General features: G+C 47.4%; 1 protein-coding gene across 1 annotated transcript in view; it reads right to left on the bottom strand.

The window, feature by feature from the left end:
* Positions 1-1,742: 1,742 nt before the first annotated feature.
* LOC119354072 (insulin-degrading enzyme-like 1, peroxisomal) overlaps positions 1,743-17,755 on the bottom strand; it is a 23,623-nt gene continuing 7,610 nt past the window's right edge. Inside the window, exons 13-26 of the mRNA XM_037620773.1 lie at positions 17,304-17,390; positions 16,526-16,629; positions 15,409-15,511; positions 15,221-15,316; positions 14,957-15,146; positions 14,478-14,539; positions 9,780-9,884; positions 8,655-8,856; positions 7,849-8,057; positions 3,987-4,111; positions 3,818-3,869; positions 3,662-3,748; positions 3,439-3,561; positions 1,743-2,234 (exon numbers count right to left, since the gene is read on the bottom strand). Coding sequence (XP_037476670.1) covers positions 1,983-2,234; positions 3,439-3,561; positions 3,662-3,748; positions 3,818-3,869; positions 3,987-4,111; positions 7,849-8,057; positions 8,655-8,856; positions 9,780-9,884; positions 14,478-14,539; positions 14,957-15,146; positions 15,221-15,316; positions 15,409-15,511; positions 16,526-16,629; positions 17,304-17,390 — 1,797 coding nt within the window. The 3' untranslated portion in view covers positions 1,743-1,982. The remainder of the gene's footprint in view (positions 2,235-3,438; positions 3,562-3,661; positions 3,749-3,817; positions 3,870-3,986; positions 4,112-7,848; positions 8,058-8,654; positions 8,857-9,779; positions 9,885-14,477; positions 14,540-14,956; positions 15,147-15,220; positions 15,317-15,408; positions 15,512-16,525; positions 16,630-17,303; positions 17,391-17,755) is intronic.

The following is a 17,755-nucleotide window of genomic DNA, read 5'->3' as shown; positions in this document are numbered from 1 at the left end:
GTGGCTTACGGAATTGGCTTGCCAAATCTGACTTTAAAAAAATGTATCATGGGCTTGAATCCCATATCCTTCGGCACGGATGTAGAAGGGGCGCCAACACATCGAATAGGTTATACTAGTACTAGCAGGAAGGAAGGGCCGCAACCACCACAACGGCAGCAGACACCAAAATCCCCTGACCATGTGGCGCGAGATAGCATACAACAGAAGAGCAGCGGCGGTCGTTCGGCGCCGATGCGACGCGCTCATGCATTTCCGAGCACGAACCGAGTTTCGAGGATGGCCGGGTTGGACTTGTGATCCGCGTGTGGAATAAATAAAAAACGGGTTGCATGTAGAATGATCCGATCGGTTGGGAATGGAATTTATATATACACATACATGGCGATGAGGTTAGTTGGCTCAGCTGCGGGATGGGCAGGACTGGCCGGTGGACACCGTGGACGCATCGTCCGGCCGCCCAAAGACCAGTTGATTGATCTGCACTGTATCTGTATGTATGACTCGCAGACTTTTTTGTAGGGTGCGGCCGATTGATTCAGCGCTGCGCTGCAGGTCCATGCACGAGGAGGGTCGGACCATCTTTGTGCATGTAGCTGGGGCTGGGTGGGTGGAGCCGTGGAGGACAAATCAGCAGCAGGATTGCCGGCAGCGCCGTGGTACGATCTGGTGATTGCGATTGAGTGAGTGGCCGGTCGAGTTGGCAAGGACAAGTTGCGAGGGGACTCCAATCATCGATGCAGGTGGTGGAGCAAATCAAATCAGGCTGGTGGATGGATAGCTAGCTCGCTAGTATAGCTCGGTGCGCGGCGCGGGATCGTGGTGGCAGCCAGCCAGGGTGCAAGTGGCACGGCCCGTCCGTCCGCATGCGGTCAGGCCGTGATGGAAAACCCAGTGGACCAAGGACGAGCCTGCCTGCCTGCCCGTGCATCAGTGCTACAGCCAGTGGGTGAATGAACCTCGTGGTAGCCTTACCTTTGGATACATATATTGACAAGACATATATACGTGGAAAAGCGAAACTAGCAAAAGCTTTCTTGAGCGGAAACAATATATAGAAGGACTCGAAACCGATCCGGGTGCTTTTAGGGTGTAAAGATTCATCAGGCGGCGGAGCAGTTGCAGCTAGCATACATACATGCATAGATGACACAGCGCCTTTTGTGAGTATACATGGTGATGGCTCTTTAGTTAACCGCTTGTCTTTTCCTCTGGATTCCAAAATTGGGCTGTCAGTTTGTCCGGGGGCTCTTTGTATCCTTCGTCGCCTCCTTCGGTACCTGGCGTGTAAAGCGCTTCTAGTGCTCTCCCGTCGCTTTCACGTCCGAGTCCGAGGCTATACCTCAAAGGGGACGGACACCTCATTTATTCGTGCCCGCGAGCGGGTCGGGCTGGCGCCGGTCATCCAACAGTAGCCCTTTAAAGTCCCCATTTATATCCATCTAAACTGTCTACGCATTTGATCGAACACATGACGTGCAAAGCCAGCGTGGAAATAAGCGGCAACACGACCGTCAGGGGACCCAGAAAAGAACAGCAGTGGCAGCACACACCGGCACGGCCAAACAATACGCACGGCGGCCACACCCTCCCTCTGGTATAAGCGATGGCAATCGCTGCATTTACATAATATATGCAACTATATTTGGTGTGGCTGGGTGACCTTTAAATAACCAAATAAGTTCAGAAAAAAAAGCATAGTAACCAATAGCAGACTCTACTTCTGACTTGTGCTCAGCGGGTTGCTAACTACATGCTCTGATTCATGATATAAACAGGTGTAGAATGTATGCCAGTCAAACACTTTCAGGTCTGATAATCAGTATAAAAAAGAATTACATGTAAAATTTCAAACTGATATGACAGATTCGGTATGGAATATATTCAGCCTAGCCAAAAGTGCGAACATTTGTCCCACACATTATTTTCTATAGTAGGAACAATTCAAGTGACATGTAAATATGACCCGAAACGAAGTTGTCCTATAGCTTCATCTGACCAGCACCACCTTTGAATGAACCATATAAAGGTCTCGACCTCCTGAAGCTGAATATATCAGTTATTCGATGCGAATGTGGTGGCGGGGCATCATGAATAATCTTTTCGTACTCGGAGGAATGGAGACCACCATAGATTTGTATGCTAAGGATCTTCTTTTCTGGTGCGCCAACCTTGACATGATTATCGAAGAACTCTATCAGCTCTTCCTTCTTAAGCTCCTCCAGTGCAGCAATCTGCAATTGCAGAAATCCAAGCATTCAACAACACCCCAAAACAGAAAACGACTGCCTTTTCCTCAAAAAAGAAAACAACATCCGCAAGCACAACACGTTAAACAAACGAACAAGTCTACATGACCCCCTGAACCCTAAACCCAGGCCCCTAATGTTTGTAAAAACAGTTACAAATAACCTTATTCCACTATATTCTAAGGTGCTTCACAGGGTGGTTTTGCACGCATGGTGTGACCAGTGGGCACAACATGCTATTCTCTCCTTTCACTGTTCAATTCTTCCTCACTGACACTGCAAGCAGCCGCAGCCCATTGTTCATATCCACACAGAGTCAAAGAAAAAGCTGTGCACATCGATGGAGCAGCTGCAACCCACCCCCGAAGGCAGCAGACCCAGCCAGTGACAGCCAAATCCCTAATCTGAGAGGAGATGGTGCAGATGATGGAGATTTGAGTACGATGGGTGATCAGTAACTTGATTGTGCACTCTAGTTTGATGAGAAGGATCTGACTGCTTCACTTCCTGCCCAAAAAAGGCCATCTGCCTGTGCTGGCTAAAATGATGGATGCAGCTGATCTCCCTATCTGCCCTTCTCTGGGCATACAGACTGGACGGTCATTTTTGTCTAACCTACCTTGTACCCGTGTTCATGCGGTCTTCTTAAAGCTCCCTACACAATGTCACCTCCATGTCCCTTCGCCTCTTGTCTCCACGACCAATGCGCCACACCACGTCTCTATGTATGCCACCACCATTTGACTCACATCGGCTAAGGCCATTTCGTTTTCACCACATCAAGAACTTGCAAACCTGGGCAGTACACCCAGAAAGAGAGAGAGAGAGAGAGAGAGAGAGAGAGAATCGGTGAAGGGATGGAGATGAAGAAAAATACTCCCTTAGATCCAAAACAAGTGTCGTGTTTTTTAGTTCAAATTTGAACTAAAACCATGACACTTGGATCGGAGGGAGTATTTAAAAATAGGCAACTACAATGATATGTGGGCCTCTTTCATGTCAGCTCCAAATCAGAGAGCTTTGTCACATGCCACATATGCAATACCGCCTCCCCAACCATGCTGGGGGGTTGTAACGGTTTTCAATACTTGACAAGGCTGGTTACCTTGTCTCGTAATTCAGAGGGCTATTTTGGCGTCAAAAAACAGCAGGGTTCAAGTACAACTTTCCCTCAACAACTAAGACATACCTCTGTTTCCTTTCTATCAAATTTCAGTGTTCCTTGAGAAATCTCCCCCCAAAAGAATGCTGATTCCTCCCTTATGTTCTTGTATTTCTCCCGTTTCATGTCAATGAGAGCATTGACATTACTCTGCAAGTTGAGCAATACGTTGTTTAAAATGAATGATTAGACAAATCTAAGAAAGCTACAGCATGCTGTCAATGAGTACTAGTTCCAGGGTTCATCTAACCTTGAATTCTGCATCAGGCATTTCGTGTAGTGTGACTTCAAACATCTTCAGGAAAGCTTCAACCCTGGCATCCAGATTGGATGGATCCTGTCAACCAAATTTATTAGCACAGGAGAATAGCTACGCGAATGGAATTGTGACAGAAAATATATGCACCTTCACGGTTGACTGGATTATAAATTGCAACCCACGGACTCCTGAATCATTTCTGGGTAAATAGAATTGCATGGTCAGCTATAATTAGTAACATTTATACAAAACCAAAGCAAAGAACATAGTACATTATTACACAATTAAGAATGTAATCAAAACAAGGGCACCATACCTCTGTCTAAGCAGTGCTATGTAACCAAGTTGCTCGACCGAACGTAATTGGTGAAAAGCCGGTTGCTTAGCTACAACAGCAAGCAACTGAAGTAGGACATTTTGTTTGAGATCATCCTGATGAATCTGCAGCGAGGCAAACATTGTTATAGCATTTGTAGTTTGCCTTGTGTTGCATCTATCTTTTCACAGAAATACTACATATTTGAGATACTACAAAGATGCTTATTTCACGAAAGAACTGAAGTTCAGAGAGTGAAGAGAAACCATAAAACTAAAGAGTAAATTGTACTTTCGACCACGTAAAGTGACACGATCTGCTCTTCGCCTAGCTGTTGGAAAAACATGCACATAGCACGAGTGGATACAGGATAATATAGCACACTGGACCAGGTTCGGTTATACTCTGTGGCAAGGGATACCGTGACACTGAATGAGCAAGGGTCATATGAAGGAACGCACATCTGCCCATTTGCCAGGGCACCAGGTCTCTCAGTTCATGGCTGCCACCCATCAACTTCAGTCAGAGGTGCACTATGTCACCACCACCAGTGGTGAATGTCACCCTAGCAAGGAAGGCAAGTTGGAGGAATCCAAAAGGAAGCCTCATGGAGTGCCCAGCGCGCCCCCACTGCAGAGCGAGAGGGCCACAATGGCGCCCAAGTGCCTGGGAAAGGACCATTGCCCAGCAGAGCGGAGTGCAAGCTACACACTTGTTGCATTAGGTGCCTGGAGCTAGGGCATTGGGCCCATGACAGCAAGCAGCTTCACTCACCACCGGACGACAAGACACAAACTTTGACGAGCAAGCGCCTAGATCATCAATGCTCGCTGACCACGACCTCTCTAGTCTGAATACACGGAACATTGTTTAGCTACCATCCTGCAGGCATTACGAACCCTCATCCCAGGCATTCGCCCCCCTCAGCATCGCCCCAGAGACATTCGTTGGCTTACATGCTGCTTTTCTGGAGCACGTGTAAGTCACCGCAGGGACGCAACCCCAGTCGCCGGTAACTAGCGAACCTAGCTGGTTCGGCAAGGGTGCCAACATGTCCACCTTGAACCAGGGGCTGACTGCTGCCTGTCATGTCCTGGTGAAGCTTCCCGTGGACCCATAGCAGCAGACCAGCAGACCCCTATTGGTTGTTCTATCACTACAGGTGGAGTTATCCACATCCAATAGTGACGGCATCACAACCTTCACAAACCGCCAGCCCTTTGGGCGTACAAGTGGGGGTGGACATGGGCTTTCTACCTTCCTTGACTGCGCAACTTCCACGATGCTGGTGAATTTGTTAGCTGCATGAAGACCAATGTGCTCCATCTACAACTGTTATCTCACCGGAGGCTCAGCGCACTAGAGGTTCATTGTGGCTTGAGGATCACTAGCCAGCTTGGCAAGCTCAGTGCTGAAAGCTATAAGCAATGAACTTACTGCGGAAGCTTGGCCTTCTCAAGGATGAGCAGCTTTCAAATGAGACACTATTTAACAAAAGATATTGACGCAATCACCAATTGCTACAGCTGGCTAGTGACGCCGATTTCGACTTATGATCTTTGGCGCTCTCTGCCGTCAGTGAGTATGAATTGCAGAGGCTTAATAGCTGAGGCCCAGTTCAGTTGTGTGGAACATCTGTGGCCTTAACACTAGTGCGCGGTACATAGCTGTGAGGACTCTTGTACGCATGACACCGCATTGATAACATGTTTGAGTCTAAAGTGTCGGTTGTATCTCATTATGTTGTCTCTAAAACTATAAGAATGGACTAACTAGAAGCCTCAGATATCAGAGGGAAATTGCTGTTGCATGAATAGGGAGACTTTACAACGCACTGATAACTTGCTCTTGCAACCGCGGCGGCATGGACGGCCGCGTTCAGGTCCAGGGTCGGCCGCGTCCTCGTCGGCCCCGTTCCCATTGCCATCCCCCTCTCCGTCTGGGCGAGCTACAGGGCTGGCGGGGGCACAAGCATGGGCAGCTTCGGAGTGGACGAGCGCGTTGGCAATGGGGTACGTGAGGGTGGTGACAGTTGGGGCGGAGGAGGCAGTGCAGCCCGGAGTAACCTCGACGATCTCCAGCGTGGCGGCGCGGCGAATGGCAGCAGGGTCGTGCGCGCGTCCGGAGAGGCGGGACGTGGCCAGGTCGGCACAAGACCGCGTCTGAGGGTGGAGGCGCTCGATCCACATGCTGGTCCCGAGAATGTGCTCCGCTGTCGCCAAGTGCCAGGCCTGGGCGTGGATGCCACGAAGCTTGAACCCACCGGAGCCAGCATGGGCAAGCTTGCACCATGGGCGTAGCGACAGGGAGAAGCGCGGGTTGCAGATGTAGTGATCACCGTTCATGCGGTCTTTGGAAGCGCGGGATCCAAAGATGATCAGGAAATCTTCAGGCTTGTGGAGGTGGGTGGTGAAGTCTCCATCTTCGAAACCGAACATGGAGTAGAGGAGCTCGGCAACTTCATCGGCGGACCCCTGGGGCCACGTTCCAATGATGGTGGCCACCATGGCCCGGCTCAGCACCTCTTCCGCATCCTCCATCTCAACAGAGCGCGACATGATGATGCGCGCGGGTTCAGCGGCATTCACGTGCACTGCCGGAGCAGGGGACGGGGGCTGGGGTGCAGCAGGCCTTGGGGCGGCGGGAGGGTCGCGGTCGACGCGGTGCGTGGTCGACCTTGGGGCGGCGGGCGGGTCGCGACGGTGGTAGTCATCGCATCCGCGGGAATCATGGCCGGAGATGAGGCAGCGCCTGCAGCGGATGTCATTGGTGCAGTCGCGTACTCGGTGACGGGGGTCGAGGCAGCGGAAGCAGAGCCCGACGAGCTCCTCAGGGGGTGGGCTGCGCTGGCGCCGCGGCACGGGGCTCGGCTCCGGAGCACGGCGAGGTCGACGTCGGTTCCGGCGACGCGGTTGTTGCTCATTGGTGCAGTCGCGTACTCGGTGACGGGGGTCGAGGCAGCGGAAGCAGAGCCCGACGAGCTCCTCAGGGGGTGGGCTGCGCTGGCGCCGCGGCACGGGGCTCGGCTCCGGAGCACGGCGAGGTCGACGTCGGTTCCGGCGACGCGGTTGTTGCTAGCCGTCAACGTCCACCGTGGCGCCGTACGAGATGCGGTGCACCTCGAAGTGGGGCCCGAGGCGGGCGGCGGCAGGCAGCCTGGGGGCCGCCGGCGCAGGGCCGCTGGTCGCCGGCACGGGAGCCACACGTCAGGCGGGCGGGGCGGGCGGTGGGGTGCGGGCGACGTCCCGATAGGAGCGAGCAGAAGCCGCGCTGTCGGACCCGGACCAGGACCAGTGGCTGCCGCCGGAGGAGACGCGCTCACCGGAGAGGGAGCGGGCGGGGGAGGGAGGCGCCATGGTGGGCTGAGGGAGGAGGGCTACCGTCGTGGAGTCGGCGGCGGCGAGGTTGGTGGAGTGGGGAGCTAGGGGAGCGGGAGGAGCGCTAGGAGCGGAGCCATACCTTTGCTTCGCTTAGTGGAAAGGTATGGAAAGCTTTTGCACATTCTCTAAGAAATAATGACTAATGTAGTCTCCAGCTGTATTTTTCTGTCGTGCTCTTCACTCCAATTTTTGGTTCTGTAACGTATTTATTTCGTTCTGTTATTATTGTATGCACTCATGCTATGTTTGATCAGCTATCATATTTTCTTTTGGTTTTACCACTTCTGCCCAGCTACAAAGCTCACATCTTTAGCGAAATAGAACTCCCAGATTCCTTATTTATTTTATGTAGATACAACAGATAACCTAATGAACATTAATTCTTGTTAGCCTGAAGCAGTATTTTAAACTAGTATTAACTGAATGCGCATGAGATTAAAAGAAACAATGAAGAACAAGCAGCTTCAAGAAGGTAAATCTACCTGAATATAATGCAGAAGAGAAGAATTTTCATCCTGCTGATTCAAGCACATTGCTGGATAATAATACCTCAAACCCCTTTCAAGCTTAACAATTCGCTTTGTAAGATGCTGGGACGGTGGTAATGATTTGCAAACACTTGTGGATGAATTAAACAATATGCCTTCAATATGCTGGACAACACTTTCCGCTTCGCTTGGTTCAATATTCCCTACAATCAATTGCATGCACAGTTAAGAATGACATAGAGCAATACAAAAAAGCAAATCATTTTTTCAATAAAGTACTCTGTTTTAAATTATAAGGCTAGCACATACTTCCTCCGTCCGGAATTAGTTGACGCTCAAATGGATGTATCTAGTACTGAAATACGTCTAGATACATCCGTTTGAGCGTCAGCTAATTCCGGACGGAGGGAGTATAAATTAAGAAGACTTAAGTTGGCAGGATGAAAGAATGCTGCCCACGAACATGACATATATTGTGATGGGAAAAGAGAGGGACATGGGTGGCTTCATGGGGACATGAACCAAATGGTCAGAGGTGAAAGTGGGGATTAATAGGGCTGCTGTGTGGTGGGTAGTACCCACCTGTTGTAATTAGGAGTAGAAAGATAATATAATTAGAGGGGTAAATATGTAAGCTAATGCTAAAAACTTATTGTGTGCCCTATAACTTGAAGGTTAACTTAAATATGCGCCTTAAAATCAAAATGGAGGGAGTAGCAAAGAAAGATAGAGAGAACAATAAAGGCATCAAATAAGTTAATGACCAAATACAGAGATGTTCCAGTCTAGTATTGACAAACCTGCAAAATAACACTCTATAAATGTCTTTGCCAGCATACGAGGCAAGAAATCCTCTAAATTGCGAGCTTCAAGATTAGAAAGTGCAGCAAGTTCTTCATCCCAAGGCCAAGTTTGCTCCTCCAATATCAATGTGCAATTGTACATTGCTTGCTGATATGGCTGCTGAAATTTAAAATTCTCATACCCCTTCGTTATAGTTTCCTGGCAACAGCAACAGAAGACAAACCCTTTCAGATCATATAAGATGCATATTATTCTAGCTTTCACTGCATCGCTGGGAAAGCAAACCGTAAAAAAAATCACCAAAATGCATTACAAAATGTCTGGATGCTCATTTTCCTCTTCCAGAACACCCTATACTAACCAAAACCATGTTGTGCTTAATCAAGTTAAAATTCTACAGAAGGTCAGGTATGCATATATAACAGCACCCTTTCGTTTGGCTGCTCTACTCAGTTCTGTATTCTCTCCATGGAAATATAATAACACATGAACATATGTGCCCATGTATATGCCATAATTGTATTGCATACATACTCGGCTTCACCCGCCAAATACCACCTTTGTACAAATAGTCAAATACAAACATTTTCTGTCCAAAAAATAACCTAATAAAAAAGAGCACCAGATGATAAGTATTGTTCTAATCTTCACAAGGTGCATTAATGCACAGAGCTAGCAGTGACATGATTGCTAAACTACTCATGTGTATTTTAATACAACAATATATTAGCATGTAATTTGAATTCATCGATGGTTGAGGAAAAGAGCATTCACTCCAAGCAAGAACAGTTCCTGTAGGAAAGGCCCCCCATATTAAATAACAATTGTAGTAATAAAGAAAAATATAGCTCCACCAAGTTCGAAGGCAATAGATGGTGTTTTCCCAAGTTCACTTTGAAAAAGTATTGATAATAATACACACGCCAAAAATATTATGCATCTAATTACTGCATTTTCCACAACAGAAGTAACTCTGGCAAGGATTAACGAATCACCTACGTGTTATCTGATTTCCCTACCCAGCAGAATAAATAACAACAGAACTTGCCTCCAGAGGACAAGTTAATAACCAAAAATCAGAAAACAGCTTATACTGAAACACTGGGTCCACTGGCCATTACCTTTATCACAGAAAAGCGGTCAATCTTAACTTCAAAGTCTGCAATTTTGCCAATAACAGTGTCCAGAAGGGTTCTCATTTTGTCATTATAGCCAACCATAGTAACCTATAATCAATCACAAATATTGGATGCTCAGAAAAAAAGAGAATAATTTCAGTAAGACACATATCATATGCACACTATTGAATAATAAATCCCAAAACATCCATGATCATAAGTAAGATGTGTGCATACAATCTGGCCATTGCTTTTAATAACAAGTACAATTAACAGGAACCACATGTTAGTTTGCTCGATCTTTTCCACCATAAGAACTATTGTGATGTTTCGAACACTGTACCTGATGTGAAACTTGGTACATATAAGATATCTACCTTGCAGTGGATGACCAGAGAACAGACATGGATGTGAGAACTTGGGGGGTTAAGCTATATACAGAGAGAAATATTTTTCTTGTTTATTTTTTTTTCGAGAAAACGCAAATAGCTTTTGCGTTTCATTGCATTGGAAAGATAGGGAATTTACATCCTCCTAGGAGGCATTTTCACAGCCGCCATGGGCTCAGTGGACATCCCAAGATGATGGCAAAACGACCCTGAGCCCTTGAGCTCCGACCTTTGCCCAACATCGGGCCTCGTCCTTAATCGTGTCTAGAAGCTCATTGAGCGAGGGGCTAACATGGTCAAAAACGCACGCATTTCTATGCTTCCAGATTATCCACGGCACCAAGAGCGCTGCGGATTTCAGCGCCTTGCGTAGAGTGGGCGGTGTGAACTCCTTCGCACGCAGCCACCAGTCCATAAGCGAATCATCGTGCTCGGGTGTCGGCGCCGGCAAGCACAGCCAAGATAGGACCTCGTGCCATGTCTGCCTGGTGAATGGGCATGTGAGCATCAAGTGTCTGATCGTCTCCGGTTCCTGGTCACACAGCAGGCACCGCGGGTGATGCTGCAGGCCGCGGCGCGCGAGTCGCTCGGCAGTCCAGCAGCTGTCTTGGCAGGCCAGCCAATGGAAGAACTTCACTCTAGGCGGCGCCCAGGTCCTCCAAATGAGCTTCCAAGAGTGGCAACCCCTCGCTCCATGGAATGTTGCCCGGTAGCATGACTGGGCCGTGTATGTGCCACTAGTGGTCCAGCTCCAAAGTAGCTTGTCCGGCACGTTGGACAGCTGGATGTGCTGCACCAAGTGCCAAAGCTTGAGGTACTGACCGATCTCAGGAAGGCCTAGCAGACCTTGGATGTCACGTGCCCATAGGTTGTTGGCCATGGCCTCCGCCACCGTTCTCGTCTTCCGGCGCTGCTTGGGGATGCACTGAAAGAGCATGGGCACGAGCTCACGGACGCCCTGGCCGCCAAGCCAGCGATCTTCCCAGAAAAGTGCGGTCCTTCCATCTCCGAGGGCCATGGTCGTCGAGGCGTAAAAGAGCGCGCGCTCCTCCGAAGTGAATTGCAGGTCTAGCCCTTGCCATGCTCTGTCCGTGTCCGTGCGAGCTAGCCATAGCCAGCGCAACCGCAGTGAGAGTCCAGTGCGCTCCAGGTCCCGGACGCCCAGCCCACCATACTCAAGCGGTCGGCAAACCCGGCGCCAATTCACGTGGCAGTGACCACCAAGAGCATCCACACGGCCGGCCCATAGGAACCCACGCTGGATCTTCTCGAGCTTCTTTAAGGTTTTCTTTGGGGGCGCGAGCACGAGGAGTTGGTGGATAGGTATGGCGTTGAGTACCGACTTGATAAGCACAAGTCGTCCAGCTTTGTTCATCAGCCAAGCCTTCCACGAGGGGAGCCGGCCCGCCACCGCGTCGACGAGGGGCTGCAGCTGAGCCGCAGAGGGGCGGCGGGTGGTGAGCGGGATGCCTAGGTAGGTGACCGGCAAGGTCGCGACGGGGCACCCAAGCAGCTCCACCAGCCCCTCGGCGGAGTCGTCGCCATGTATGATCGTGACCGAGCTCTTGGCGTAGTTCACCCGTAGCCCCGATGCCGTGCCGAACACGTCCAGGATGCCTTTGACAGCGGATACCTCCTCAAGAGTGGCATGGCCGAAGAGCATCACATCGTCGGCGTAGAGAGAGATCACCGGAATGGCACGACGGGGGTGTAGCTGCTGGAGGATGCCAGACTGTAGGGCGTGGCGCATCAGCCTTCCAAGAGTGTCCACCGCCAACACGAAGAGCTGTGGGGAGGTGGAGTCGCCTTGCCTCAGCCCGTGGCGGTGCCAGATCGGCGGGCCGGGGTCTCCGTTGAGCATGACCCGAGTGCTTGCCGAGGATAGCAGGATGGCCAGCCATTCTCTGAATCGGTCCCCAAACCCATATTGGCGCAACACCTCAAAGAGCAAGGGCCAGGATATGGGTCAAAGGCACGAGTGAGGTCGAGCTTGAGCATGATCCTGGGCGCGCCAAGTTGGTGCAGCATCTTGAGGGATTGCCGGACAAGGGTGAAGTTGTCGTGAAGGGGTCGTCGTCGTGCACCGAGCTCCAGGCCGTGGCAACGGTGTCGTGGAAGCCGTCCAGCCGAAGCCAATAGTCCTCGAAGTGGAAGCGCTTGCGAGCCGTCGGCATGGGGGAGCAATCCAGCAACAACGGACAGTGGTCCGACACGACCGAAGCGAGACATCGGAGGTGGCACTCGCCGTGCGCATCTTCCCAATCCGAGGTGCAAAGGACGCGGTCCAGGTGCACCAGCGTGGGCGGCGACTGCTCGTTCGACCACGTGAAGCGGCGCCCATTGAGATAGACCTTTAAGGCGAGGTCGTTGATGACGCGGCAAAATTCTTGTTTATTTCACATGGATACACTGATATCCATTTTTAGAGGGATGACTAAACTTGAGCACTAAGGAATGATCTGTAATGGAAGAGATCTCAATTACATGGAAACTAAAATATATCTGCAAGGAATTAACACCAACCAGGAAGCCGACTCAAAGTGTCCAACTACATTACCATATGGTTGCTACAACAACTAACACCAAATCTCTATTATTAAAGGGCAATCTGCCGTCGTCGTGATGGTTCGATCATCCTCCTCCCCCACTGCTGTCATCCTTCACGCAAAAAAAAACCGGCGCTAAAATAGCCGCCACGACCACGACGAGCCAGCGATAAAAATACTCATTGAAACGAACCCACGCACGCACGATCCAATCGAGGTTCCCACGATCCCCTGCCAACAAACCATCCGGTCTGCGTGACCCCCTTCCTCGCGCCCTAACACATCTTATTTGGGACCTCATCCGGTTGCTCTCCTACCCCCACCCATGGCGCGCCCGAAGGAGATAGTTGAGAAAGGGGAGGAAGAGTAGGTACAGGGCGGCGGCGGAACCCGACCTTCTCAAGAGCACGCCGGGACAGGGCGCCATAGGCGTACACGAGCGCTTCAACACGCTCCAAGCCATGCAGATCACCAACGCCGAGCAATTCGTGGCCGCCGCGCCCTAGGGCGTGCGCAAGCACGATAGCAATCTCCGCGTGGCACCGGTCGTGCAGGGACATGGCGTCATAAGCGTCCACGAGAGCCTGAACGCGCTCCAAGCCCTACTGGTCGCCAACGCCGAGCGCCTCATGGCTGCTGTGGCCGCCGCCCCCTAGGCGTGCGCAAGCACGATCCCGATCTCCGCGTGGAACTTTTGGACATCACGGGTGCAGTCGCGAGGTGTCCCAGAGATGGGCTGCAACCTTGCCGCACGCCTATCCTTCGGCACGCTCGGCACGCCGCCCTCCCACCTGCATCGCCGCTGCACGGCCCGTACGTGAGCCGAGCGGTGATCATATCCTCAAGACTGAGCTGGAAACCATGCCCCTTCACGATCGTCAGTCTTGGTGGCACACCCTGGGTTAGCACGAGGCGAGCAAGATTGCAAGCCCGCCATTACATTTCCTCTTCACGGGCAAGACACCATTCAAAGTGACGTCTTCTTGCTCACATTATCCCGTTCCTTACCTTTTCTTCGTTGTTGTGTTTATGTATCATGTTCAAGCCTCCTCAGCAGAAGGCGCTATCTTGCAGAAGAGATGCGATGGCAACACTAGAGTACTGCTATTACTACTTTTTGTAACAAAAGACGACAGTATGAACAAAAGGTATGCAATTTTTTTCTATATGTTTGATTACGTACAGTGTACCGACATACATGCAAATATCTTGAACAAGCGATCTCACATTTGGGGTACTTGTTTTGGAGAATTTATGCGTGATTTAATATGATTGAATAAATTATCTTTGTATATGTAGAATGTTTTGAGACTTGCAGCAGCTACTAAATGAAACTACTTATTCACCTACAAATATATATCTATACAATCATCCTCCATATTTTCACATTGGAGTGGAACTGTGGAACATATTTAATAAGCAGCCACGACAAAACTGGAGAGAAAGAGAGAGAGAGGGAGGGAGTGAGGGAGAGAGAGACTTCAATATTTATGTTTTCTTCTGTAGGGAGGGAGTGAGGGAGAGAGAGAGAGAAGTGGGTGTGAAGGAGGGGTCAGGAGAAATGTTCTACCCTTTTTTTTTTGCAAAGAGCGAGTGACTAGGAATGACGTACCAACATGTTCCAGACATTTTATAATTTAAGCAATTGTTTGATTGACATGCTTGCATTATTTTATTCCGTGGCAACGCACGGGCACTCAGCTAGTCATCATCTGAATCAGCAATGAAGAAAAAAATAGTTTCTTCTACAACTTAACATAACTAACCTGAAAACCGGTGTCGTTCGGCCTAACAGCATAATAAAGACCAGCAACTTCAGCATCATAAGCTAAAAGCAAAGCAAAAGTAGCTGGATTATTGCAACAGGCAATGAAAAAAAAACGTAAAATAATCAGGAGATAGCTCTGCACAGCATGAAGCAAGAAGTCATCGGGTGACTATGTGCTTTACCCATCAATGTTTCACGATGTATGGAACAGTCTTAGGATGACTGTAGGCACCCAAAAAAAAATCTTAACTCCACCGACCCCTGCCCCGTCCCACAATTGTTTTCATATATCGATCTACCACTTGAAAGAGCGGATCATGGCGGTAGTGTGTAAACAGAATGAAACAAAAATCTTCCTACCACATGACCTATCTGAAATTGACTAACACAAATAGAAATCTAGATATTGCTGGACCAACTTAATCAACAATGCAGTAAGAATAATGCATTAGAAATCTATAAGTTACTGATACACACCATAATCATTCAAATAATCCATCAGCAACCTAGTGAATATGTCAGTATGAACTGATGATTCAGGGGAGCTATTGGACAGAGGACAGTGGAAATCCATCTTGATGAAGACCTTGGGTGTGAAGAACATTGTATCGGGCTTGTACCACAATCTGGAAAACAGTGTTTTCCTCAGCATGCAAGGAAAACTTGTCTGAATAAGCCAAAAAGATAAAATGTCAGTTTATAATAATAAAATTAGGTACATAGTTGGCTGAAAATAAATACCTTTTCCTCAACATTTTTCAATGAAAGATCAGTTGGAATGAAGATATTAGGTTTTGGCAGGTGTAAATCTTCGTTGGGAGCATTTTCTACCCATTTCTGCAACACAAAAATTTAACATAAGAAACTATATTATTTTTGTATCCAGGAGTTGGAGAATAAAATAAGAAGCGTGGCATCCAAATGTCTACCTGCATAATGGAAGGAGGCACTGCTTCAACACAATATGAAGTACCATACCAAGGTTCTGTTAAGTCTGTATGCCCTTCAAATAATTTTGACTCCCAGAATATTCTGAAAGGAGATACAGAAAATAGTCAATATTAAAAAATAATCCCATAAGCAAATATGTATTTGGTCAAGGAAAAGGAGAAAAGCAAACCAAAGGTAGGAATAAATTCATGCTGCAGAAAAGGAGAGAAGAAAGCGCATGACCCTTGAACGGATCAAGGAAAATTTCAGACTCTCAAGGGTTTTTGAATTAAATAACAAAATTAACATCCATTTTTTTTGTGAGAATAAACATCATATTTATGGTAATTGGAAATCATCTTCAGTGCATCATCTTTCTGGCTATAGCTTCTTTTGCTAGAAAAGAACCTTACTAACATTAAAAAATGTCTTATTGTTCACTAAATCAAGACAAAAAATGTACTAACATTAAAAAATGTCTTATTGTTCACTAAATCAAGACAAAAAATGAATCTTCATCAACAGCTACATGTAACAATCTGCCAAATTCTCCTTCAAAAGCTCGAACAACCAATTGGAGAGAAACATAAATAGAAATACAGGATCTTTGTTACTGTTAACCATTGAAATATGTAACTGAACCACAGTGGTACCCGTTTCTGCCGAAAGCATTTATGCATCAGATTTCGTCATGAATCATGATAATTGACTTATAAATGACACACTTCATTTTAGTTCATACTGGTTGAGAAGTTCTATTGGATAGTGGCTACATGATTTGCTTATATGCTCCCAATAAGCCTTGGAAATAACTCTTATCTTTTGTATACAGGAAGAAAGTATCTTTAGATATCCAAATGTGGTGACCTCTAGGAGTCATCAAACACAAACGATTTTATGAATGATGAAGGGAGAGGCAAATTTAAGAACATGGTTTCACATTATTTCCCGATAATAGTGGACTAGAGCATATAACTGACTTAAGTAACAAAATCATCAGCTTTTAACTAGCATGTGTTGAGCATAGAATGAGCGTGAAAATATCGGTAACTTCATTTTGAATCAGAACAGGAGAACCTGATATGGCAACTTGGCAAGAGTTCTCTAAATGCCTACCTAACATTCTCTGTAGTCAATTCATTTAGCACCTTCTGAATAGCATCTGGTGAAAACTTTGATGGTACAGACGACGCGATCAGCCAATCTTCTGGTGGAAAAATCTACACAGATGAACAATGAGGAAAAACATGATAAATGGCCAAAATCAGAAAAACTCATGTACCACTTATGAAGAAACATTTTGGCAGAACTACTTGGAATGGAATTAGAACGTTCCAATTCAAAAGAACGTTACATACATAGCTCAAGAAAAAGCTTCAACATTATTTTATTGTGCCTACACTGGAAAGGACACACGAACCTAGATGTGCAACACAAACCGATTATTTTCCAGGAAAGGCAATTAAAGAAGGTGCTTCAACCAGAACATTGGTTTGCACCCAATTCTTTCCCACACAAACATGCGACTGACAAAACAGAATAATAGGAACAAACTGATAGTAGAAAGAATGAAAAAGGCAACAATATCCATCTGATTAAAAAAACCTAAGTAATAATAAGATTTTGAGTGAGTTATCTCGGAATTGTTTGCTCTCAGACAACGCATTTAGGGTGGAACAGTTTACTCAGAGACAAGCAAGAAAGAATCTAGGGCGCACATGCACGCAACAAGAAATAAGAATTTGAATAGTCAAAAGACTATGGAATTAGATTGTGTCAATTTCAAACTTCCTACATGCAAATACAAACAAAAACATGACTCATGATAATACGAGGAGATACAATTTATGAGAACCAGGCAACATATATGTCCAAAGAAACAACTAGAATATACCTGCATGTTTGAGGAAATATTGACAACATAATTGCTAGGAGGGCTCTTGTCTCGATAGTGGAATCCCATCTCGCAGATGGCTAGAAGCTTCACAGTCCAAAAGAAAGTAACGCAATTAATAAGCATCAGGCTAAACGTAATTTTTTTTTAATCTATGTGATGCCTAAAATCAGTTTAGTCATTAGCATTTACCAGTCCGTAATATGTTTCCTTTACTCCAGTTTAAATTGTTAGTGATACAAAATAAACTGTTTCAAGGCAGCATACATGTTTCGTTTGAGTAATAGAAAAGATGCAACTTATATATCCTCAGTCCAAATGTGCTTGTTTAGCAAGACCAACAGCAGCAATTAGGAGATACTCACTATAAACCTAAGTGAAGGCAGCGGCTAATTAATACTGGTACGTATCCGAGCAATCGATCATGCAGTGATTTTTTTTTGCGGGGGGCG

This window comes from Triticum dicoccoides, chromosome 2A (genome assembly GCF_002162155.2).
Source record: "Triticum dicoccoides isolate Atlit2015 ecotype Zavitan chromosome 2A, WEW_v2.0, whole genome shotgun sequence".
In the NCBI taxonomy this organism is placed as follows: domain Eukaryota; kingdom Viridiplantae; phylum Streptophyta; class Magnoliopsida; order Poales; family Poaceae; genus Triticum; species Triticum dicoccoides.
The sequence above is the reverse complement of the archived record's forward strand: the minus strand, read 5'-3'. Positions and strand labels throughout refer to the sequence as shown.